Source organism: Squalius cephalus (genome assembly GCF_949319135.1).
Source record: "Squalius cephalus genome assembly, chromosome: 14".
Classification (NCBI taxonomy): domain Eukaryota; kingdom Metazoa; phylum Chordata; class Actinopteri; order Cypriniformes; family Leuciscidae; genus Squalius; species Squalius cephalus.
In genome coordinates this window covers 27,157,339-27,166,465 of record NC_137135.1, presented here as the reverse complement: position 1 = coordinate 27,166,465, position 9,127 = coordinate 27,157,339, and the positions used below count along the sequence as shown (strand labels likewise).

General features: G+C 39.8%; 2 protein-coding genes across 4 annotated transcripts; one reads left to right on the top strand and one right to left on the bottom strand.

The window, feature by feature from the left end:
- Positions 1 to 651: 651 nt before the first annotated feature.
- Positions 652 to 3,433, bottom strand: LOC307171061 (phospholipase A and acyltransferase 3-like). Of its 2 annotated transcripts, none has more exons than XM_079892435.1 (5): positions 3,180 to 3,433; positions 2,966 to 3,011; positions 2,410 to 2,509; positions 1,995 to 2,263; positions 652 to 1,090 (listed from the first exon to the last, which is right to left on the bottom strand). In XM_079892435.1, the coding sequence occupies exons 2-5, from the start codon at positions 2,978 to 2,980 to the stop codon at positions 974 to 976; spliced, it is 501 nt and encodes a 166-aa protein (XP_079748561.1). In that variant the 5' UTR covers positions 2,981 to 3,011; positions 3,180 to 3,433; the 3' UTR covers positions 652 to 973. The 2 variants fall into 2 exon arrangements, with proteins under 2 accessions (XP_079748561.1, XP_079748562.1); XM_079892436.1 differs by having other exon boundaries at positions 659 to 1,090; positions 2,045 to 2,263.
- Positions 3,434 to 4,071: 638 nt separating this feature from the next.
- On the top strand, positions 4,072 to 8,607 carry ints5 (integrator complex subunit 5). 2 transcript variants are annotated; one of them, XM_079893287.1, is made up of 3 exons: positions 4,072 to 4,103; positions 4,264 to 4,351; positions 5,288 to 8,607. In XM_079893287.1, the coding sequence occupies exons 2-3, from the start codon at positions 4,275 to 4,277 to the stop codon at positions 8,310 to 8,312; spliced, it is 3,102 nt and encodes a 1,033-aa protein (XP_079749413.1). In that variant the 5' UTR covers positions 4,072 to 4,103; positions 4,264 to 4,274; the 3' UTR covers positions 8,313 to 8,607. The 2 variants fall into 2 exon arrangements, with proteins under 2 accessions (XP_079749413.1, XP_079749412.1); XM_079893286.1 differs by having other exon boundaries at positions 4,091 to 4,351.
- The last annotated feature ends 520 nt before the right edge of the window (positions 8,608 to 9,127 follow it).

Below are 9,127 nucleotides of genomic sequence, written 5' to 3'. Positions count from 1 at the left end.
AGCGTGAATCTTTCCACAGCAATAACGGACGGGTTAAATATCACTGTAGTAATATATATATCTGTATTATGTAACTTATGTTGCCTTAATCAAACATTTTCATTAACTTCAGCATTATGTGATGATACTATTTTTCACAGTGATTTCCGTCATTTTGACAGATTATAAATTGCATTTACCTGCGAAAACAAACCTGGAAAGAGACGTGAGGATTTGAGGAGAAGAACGAGATTCTTCGTGCATTCCAATTAATTATTAATAGCATATATCGTAAATTAAATTCAGGAGAACAGACCACAAATGTGCAGTATATGTTGTCATACTTTTACAGCGGATTGCAAAGGGAAAAAAGAAAATAATCACGAGGAAAAGAAAGCAGCGACTGAAAAGAGCTCTTGTCATAGATATTGTTGCCAACCATGTTCTGAAATGATTCGTTTCAGCCTTTTTGAATGGAAGCTGATTGTCTGTGCTAGTTTGCAGTTTTTCTGGTTAATCGGTGATTATGTTTTTGAGAGCTGGTGCAAAATTTTCAGTGGGGGTTGGTTTCTGTAATACACAGACATGCACAAAAAATCTACCTTGATATGAACAATAATAAAGTCTTATGAAACCACACAACTTGAAAAAGAATTAGCCAACACAATGAAAAATGTTTGGTCAAATATTTATTGGCACAAAAATAGCAACAGAGCAGTTTGTTTGAAGATTAATTTGGTCAAATATTTTGCATTTGGATTATATTATAAAAGTGCTTGAGTTCATTAGGAAACTAAATTATCAAAAACAAAATGCACTATTATTGAGTTACCAAACAACATCACAGATTGTACATTCTTTACATTGTGCTCATACAACTATGCCTGCCAAGTAATTACATTACATTTAATTATTTCTATCAGATGCATCAAATAATTTACTGACTTCCAAAAGACCTCCGCAATTGTGCTTTCAGTTCTTCATTACCCAATACTCAGTGTTTCTGCTTTTCTTTGTTTTCTGAACCAAAATAAGCAAAAGCAGCAACAGCAGCAGCAATAATTCCAAAGCCAGCCACTGCAGCACCACCAATCTGCACCGCTTGTCGCACCTATATGAATAAACAGAAAGTATCTATATTAATTTATTTTCAGTTCCTGAAAACTGCAGACAGAGCTTGTGTGACCATAATCCAAATCATATTTAATGTATTTTAATAATAAATCAATTAATGTCAATAATTTTACTATAATACAGTCCTGTAATCCTGTGATTTTTTAAAAAAAATTACACGTTCAGTGGTGCTTAAAAGTTTGTGAACCTTTTAGAATTTTCTTTATTTCTGCATAAATATGACCCCCAACATCATCAGAGTCCTAAAAGTAGACAAAGAGAACCCAATCAAACAAATGAGATGAAAATATGTAGTTATTTATTTATTGAGAAAAAATGATTCAGTATTAAATATCTGTGAGTGCGTTTAGTATATCTGGTGTGACCCTGTGGATTGTGGAGTCCAAACTCTTTAGAGACGATTTTCTATCCTCAGCTTGATGAGCAACAATACATCTTTTTCTGAGGTCCTCCGAAATCTCCTTTGTTTGTGCCATGATACACTTCCACAAACACGTGTTGTGAAGATCAGACTTTGTTCTTTAAATAAAACAGGACACTCACTAACACCTGATTGTCATCCCATCGAGTGAAAAATGAACTGCTATTCCTAGAGGTTCACATAGCCAACTTTTGCCACTCACGGATAAGTAATATTTGATAATTTTCCTGAATACCAAATAAATGACCAAGTATAATATTTTTGTCTCATTTGTTTGATTGGTTCTCTTTGTCTACCTTCAGTGTGAAAATCTGATGATTTTTGGGTCATAATTATGCAGAAATATAGAACATTCTAAATGCTTCACAAACTTTCAAGTACACTGAGTACATTATAATTCACTAACATACAGTTACACTATTATTTGTGTGAATTATCTCAACATGTCAACTAATCGTGCCTGACGGGACTGTGGCTTTCCGTATCTTAGCTCCGTAACAAAGTGCTCACAGTTCCAAGTAAAAACACTATATGGAAGTTCTCGACCCAAAAGACCGTAAGCATCCCGTAGAATAGCATGAATGGGACGTGGCTCATATTCCTTATCCAGAAGGTTGTTGATACGGTATTCATCATTGCCAACTACTTTATAAAGTTCTTCTTTATTCACTGTGGCTTTCTCATGTAGTAAAGACATCATACTGTAGGCCCCAGCTTGAGCATGCTCAGCTATAGAGAAAGAAATTAAGAAGTAAAAACAAAATATAAAATGCGCAGCCTTTACATGTTTAAAAAGTTGTCACTTAAATGGAATGTTTTAGATTCAATTCAAGATCAACTCAATAGGCGGCATGTAAAGCATGTAAATAACCCACAGGGTGGTGCCAGGTGGATCACAAAACCATCGCCAACATAAATAGCCCAGTGCTGATATGTGCCTCGGAAGATTTCAATGAGGTCTCCAGGCTCCGGCTTCTTATGAGAGAAAACATCAGGCGTAATATTGTTTTACATTTTAATAGAACCATTTAACTTGTCAACAAAATGATCTCACACTGTATAACTAAAATAACTCAATACCACTGCACTTGTGAATAGATAAAAAGAAGGTTTTGTTAACTTTGTAGGCTATCTGCACAAATCCTTGCTTGTTTCAGAGAGGTAGCACTTTCATTTTCATTTTTAATTCATTTTCATTTTCATTCATCATTTTAATTTTCAATTCGTTTTTAATACTCTCTGTTGCTTTAATAAAATTCCTCTGTAACACACCTTGAGAAATAAGCATACATAATTACCAAACTGGACACAAGCATTTCATCAATAAAAAAAGCACCAAAATAATCAATTTGCTATTTAATATTACATTTAATTCATGTTAAGGTTGTTTCAGTTAAAAGACCGCTTTAGCCGATGTGTTTGACATCTTACCTTTGTCGATTCCATGGCAACCTCAACAAACTTGTTGTTTTTACTCCTATGTGAAAAATATAACAACGACATTTAGACATTGTTTCCACCACCCGAGGATCTGATCAGAATTAAGCGACTCTTTACTGTTGAATTTACGGATGTTACTCATAAAATTACTTGAGAGGGCAGCACATTTGTGACTATTTAAATTCCAACGTAAAGGAACACTTACTGGATATTAAATCACATAGGATGAATAATATCAAGGCAAGGCGATCGTATAAGTATAAATAAATAAGCATATAACGTAATTATAGGCCTACATTTGTATTACAAGATTACAAGATTGTAATGAGCAACTCGACAAGTAGACTTAAGGTCTTGCAAAAATAGTGATCTTGCTGTTCTTCTTAAAGTAGGCTATTTAATATTATTTTCATCGGAAATAAACAGACTTTGGTCAACCTACTTGTCACACCCGTCGTTAAGGGCGGGCCATAGGGGGGTCGGGCCCGCCCCCAAAAATGCTTGTGCAATCCCCCCCCCCCCTCCCCCACCCCCTCCCTTGCATTCTTTATCATTAAAACATTAAAAATATAAAGAAACAGTGTGATTTTGTTTGATTGATGGGAATCTACATTGTAACAGCCTATCACGGCCTTACTAAAAAGAAAGAGGAACAGAAAAAGAAATGGGGGTACTGACTTCAACAAGGTGGGTAATAATTTGGCAGGGGATCGAAAAACAAATACTAAAGCAAGAGTGGGTTTAGATGGCGACGTGTCCGTCATCCGTTGCGATAACGGCACAAATGGTCAATGTTGTTGTCCTTATAAATAAACTTTAACCTCGTATATCTCCACCATGTGTATAGTCTTAAATTCATGTAGGATAAAATTATAACAGCGTTGAACATCCAACAAAATAACACAGGATTATACAGTTAGTTAGCCAGTTTCTAATGACCCTGCCTGTGTTAACAATTTTGTAATCGTAACATAGTCAAACATAACATAGTACAACACACTTTTACTCGGTGTTGAGCCCAATATATTCATGCAATATCGGAGGCTGCAGTTTCAGACAAAAGAGCTCTCCTAAACGACAGAGGGCGATATGTGTAACCAAAACGTCATTTCCCATGTGGCGAAAGAATGTGAGTGAGTTTACACCAGGTTTACACACTGTTTGGTGCATCATTTATTGAAACGGTGTTGATTATACGTGGCAACGGCTGCACTTTTCACTCACAATTTGCCATTGTAGTTGTTATTTTTTATGTAAATAAAATAATTTCATGGTGTATTTTGCTTAAGAATATAAAACGATGTCCGCGATATTCGAGGGGGATGCCATGTCAGCCATGCAGAAGTCTCACTGCCACACTTCTCTAAACAATTACAGGTGAGCAATAATACAATAGTCATACAGGTTACCACTAACTCATACATTAATGCTTCAGTTTATGGAAGGAACTCCAGTTTGCATTTAACTGCGTTATCTGTATTTGGAACAATGTGTCGTTCTCGTTTTACTGTCATTAAGGTAATTTGTTCATTCTTATTCTCGTCTTTAAGTATAAATAGTAAATTATAAAGCCTGCAGGCGTTTTTGCAATTTCACTCTAATAGGTCTGTACAGGTTTAGGCATACCTACGCGAAAATGCTTATGGTAATTGCATGTCCATTTTGGATGTAGTGCCATTCATTGCCTTCTGTCATTGCATTTCTATTATTTCTGATTTAATATTGTAAACAGCTTTACATTGCTAAAGCATTAATTAACATGTATATTTATTAGTATATTTATAAATAAACATTTCCACAGTTATTGCCCAGAAAAAAAAGATACAGTTTATTAAACATTTTGTGTCAATATGCCTCAACCATGGCCTGTTGTCATACTGTATATGATTTGTTGGAAAGGAAACGAAAATAGCCTATTATAGGCTTTTAAGGCTTTTAAAATGTAAAACTGTTATGAAACAATTCATTAAACAGCACAAATGTAAAACATTTCAAACCATTGTTTTGGCTATAGGATATTAAAATATGTAAATTAATACATTTTATATAATTAGAACATTTAAAATATGTTATGAATACATTTTTGAAAGTACAAATATTCCATGTTTCTCAATTAGTACATGGTCATAAAACGGCATGATTTTAAAGTAGTATTGGATAAAATATAGCCTTATTGCTGTTACTGCTTGACATGAATATAAGCTGTATAAAGAAATTTGGGTTATGTTAAGATATGTGCATAAGTGTTTAAAAAATTTAATTTGTTGCAAAAAATTCTGTACCAACTGTCCTTTTTTTCCCCTTTTCCATCAGTCCTCAAGAGCTGGCTTTAGAAATTAAAGCTTTCATCAGCGGCGTCGACCAGACACAGGGACGGAAACTCAGTGTTCGGGATCATGCCCGCTGTGCAGTACGGCTCCTTCGAACTGTGCCAGCCTGCCGTGGAGCTGTCTTGGAGCACCTAAGGGGAGTTTATGATGAATATGTTGCGTCATTTCTTCAAGATTTGGAAGCGGAGGGTGAAAATGGAGGTACCAGTACAAGTGGAGGAGGCAGCACCAGTGTATCCAATTTGGAGGATGTTATTAAAGAAGTTCATGCAGTCCTCTCAGAATTTATCAAGCTTAGTCCTAAAGCTTGGGCTCCCCTTGTGTCCACATGGGCCGTAGACCTTCTTGGCCAGCTTAGCAGCAAGCATGCAGGACGACGGGCAGCTCCTCACTCATCCAGCCTGAATGAGCTGTTGCAGCTTTGGATGTCGTGTGCAGCCACTCGCTCACTTATGGAGTGCTACTCTCAGTGTCTAGCAGCCATGTTGGCCTGGTGCCCCGATGCCTGTGTGGATGCCTTGCTGGATACCTCTGTCCAACACTCCCCTCATTTTGACTGGGTTGTCGCTCACATTGGTTCAGCTTTTCCTGGCACTATTATCAGCAGGGTGCTGGCTTGTGGTCTCAAAGACTTTTATGCACATGGGTATTCCTCTGCTGAGAAGGTCAACCAACAGCAGGCAATAGACAAGAGCTGTAGAGTCCCCAAAATAGGCTCAGTGGTTGGTATCCTTGGGCACTTGGCCTCCAGACATTCTGATAGCATCAAGAAAGAGCTTCTCAGGATGTTTCAGGATAGTCTGTCTCCACCCCCTCAAACTGTACCTCTGCATTCATCCGGGGCAGGCGGGTGGGAGAACTCCCCTCATCTCCGTAGGGCCACTGTACCTTTCTTGCTTCAACTGGCTGCCCTTTCCCCTACTCTCCTGGGTGCCGTTTCTGCAGAGCTGGTGGAGTTTCTCAGACCGCCTGTCCTAGTTCAACTCCAGGCTCAGTTCCAGGCCTTGCCCCGGGAGGAAGTCGAGAATATGTTGGGTCTAGCGGTGCATCTCATAAGCCAAAGCCCTTCGGGTGGAGCAAGGGTGCTAAAGTTTCTTGCGGACACTGCCACACCATCTTCAGTGATTATATCAGGCCCTACACCCTCTCCCCATGATAGTATTCGAGAAGCCTGTGACCGCTTACTGCAAATGCTTCTGCTACATCTTCACAAGCTGGTGCACAACCGTCCAGAGGGTGATGAACCCTTCCCACAGTCCTCTGCTGCCTCAGCAATGCCACAAGTGATCCCATTTCTAGAGGAGCTCCAGGGACACATAGGTGATCTGTGTGCTGAAACTCTCCGGCTTGAGCGGAAGAGGCACCTATGGTTGCATCAGCTCCTGTGTCTGCTATCGGTGTATGGTGGCCCGAGCGTGGCCACTGAAGCTTTGTGTCAGCTCTTCACTCAAGCCCGAAACCCAGAGGAGCTCGCTCTAGCCTCACAATTGTACACCCCACTTTCCATTTCACTTTCTGGGTTGCTTCCCTCAACAGTAGCCCGCTGTGTTGCACAGATCCACACTCAAACCCTTGACAACAAAGAGTTGGCTCAACTCCTGAACAACTTGGCTACTGCAGTACAGAGTCAAGAGGAGGATCGTAAAAATGGAGGGGCTACAACGGGGAGTTCAGCTCAGTCATCGATGGCTGCACAAGTCAGAGTCGCCGTTTCCAGCCACCTTCAGGATTTCTGCCCATTGCTTCTTCATGGCGACAACATGGTTTCCAAGGCAGCTGTCCGTCTGCTCTCGTGCAGCCAGCTTCCCAGAGCTTGCTCTCCAGCTCATCTGTTGCTGATATGTAGAGCAGCAGTTTCACATTTCTTTGTGTGTTTACGACTGCAAGGTGAGAGCCTTAAGTTTGGGGAAGAGGAAGTGGGCTACTCCATGAGACTGTTGTCACGTCTTGCGGCCTACTCTCCTTTGACACTAAAAGCTGTGCTGCAACAACTGGTGGAGGGAGCCCTGCACAAAGGCAACCGAGATTTGTTTGGAGGTCTGCAAGAAAACCCAGGTGATGACACCACACAGTCACCCAACCTTGTCCCAGACTTGGGCATATCCCTATTGGACGTCAACTGCAAATTTGGCACTTCTGTTAACTTCTCTGGTAATGTGTGGTCTGTTTTCCACGCTGGAGTAATTGGAAAGGGTTTGAAACCTCCGTATACTCCCTCACAACCAGACCCAGATAGAATCAATCAGAATATGCAGACTTTGCTTGCAGTCATGGTTCAGTGCTGTAGTTCAGGTGGAGGAAGCCCTACTGTCAATGCTAGAAATGGCTCTTCTGTAGGTACCAATAATGGCTGCTTCCCTTCCAGTGAACCTCTCATTTCTGATGAACTTCCCCCAATTAATGCTGAAGCTGCAAAGGTAATTGCCGTAACCCTTGTAGAGAACATCTGCCCAGATGTAGCAAATGGAGAACTGTCCTGGCCTCCAGAAGAACATGCAAAAACAACAGTTGAGCGAGACATACACATTCGTCGCTGCTTTGAAAGTAACCCTGTGCTGTTCCACCTCCTCCGGGTGGTCGCAGCTGGACGTCCAGCTCTGTGCTACTGCTCTGTCATTTTAAGGGCTCTACTTTCCACCTTACTGGCTCACTGGGAAGCATCAAGGGAACCAGCAGTGTCAGACTCCCCCTGGCCCCTTCAGGCCTCATGTTTGCTTGTATCATGTATGGGCGAAGGCCAGCTACTACCACCAGTGTTGAGTAACATCCATGAGGTCTTCCCTCTCCTCTCACCCTTTGAAGTTAGGCTACTGCTGTTGGGCGTATGGGAGTACATGCGGGGTAACAGCCCAATGCCGCAGAAATTTACCTTCTGTGCTGACCAAGGACTTTTTTTTCGTGATTTTTCACGGGATGGTGATGTTGCACGCTATATTGCACCCATCCACAGTGTTCTGCATAAGAACATTGACCGCCTAGGACACCTTTGCTGGAGGTTTCAAGTTTGATGACTGGTGTTAAAACCCCAGGTTCCAAGAGTCACAGACTTTTTTTTGTATTCAGATATTTTTCTACATAGTGTTAACTTAGGTGTGAAGTTGATATTTCTACATTTTAAGAGCTAACCAGGTCAGATTTTTCCCTTGCCTAGCTTTTTATCCTTTTTGTATCCTGTCTAGCTTTCTGTAGAGTTTTTTTTTTATTAAGCACTGAAAAAAAAGATTTATGCTTACATCAGTGTAAGACACTTCAAAAAAATCTGTTTTTGCAATTCCCTATTTTCTTTTTGTTGCTGTGTGGAAACCAGTAAAAATAAAAAAATTAAACCGCATAAAAATGCCTCTTCTGGTTTTTTTTACAGAAATAACAAAATGGGTATAAAATAAAAAGTAAAAGCCACATAAACCAAACAAATCTGTCTAGTATTAAAGGGATAGTTAACCAAAAAATGAAAATTATGTCATTACTCACCCTCATGTCGTTCCAAACCTGTAAGACTTTCGTTCATCTTCAGAACACAAATGAAGATCTTTTTGATGAAATCTGAGAGCTTTCTGTCGCTCCATTTTTAGATACACATCTGACACTTTGACGCTCAAAAAGAATTCATGAAGAGGTCGTAAAGCTAATCCATATGAATTGAGCAGCTTGGTCAAAATTTTCTAAAGAGACACGATCACTTTATATTATGCACAGATTGAATATAGGCTTTTATCTGCTTATAAATATTCATAAACTCACCCAGCAGTTGTGGTAAATAGAAGATCAAGCATGTTCGATTGACGTCCAAGAACCAATGAGGTTCATTCTCGTCTTACGCAGC

Excerpts from the sequence above, each read along its gene's own strand:
- LOC307171061 (XM_079892435.1), bottom strand. Across the intron at positions 2,264-2,409 it reads GATCCACCTGGCACCACCCT|CTGAGCATGCTCAAGCTGGG; the intron begins GTGGGTTATTTA and ends CTTTCTCTATAG. Across the intron at positions 1,091-1,994 it reads GAAAGCCACAGTCCCGTCAG|GTGCGACAAGCGGTGCAGAT; the intron begins GCACGATTAGTT and ends TTATTCATATAG.
- ints5 (XM_079893287.1), top strand. The coding sequence starts at position 4,275 with ATGTCCGCGATATTCGAGGGGGATGCCATGTCAGCCATGCAGAAGTCT. Across the intron at positions 4,352-5,287 it reads ACTTCTCTAAACAATTACAG|TCCTCAAGAGCTGGCTTTAG; the intron begins GTGAGCAATAAT and ends CTTTTCCATCAG.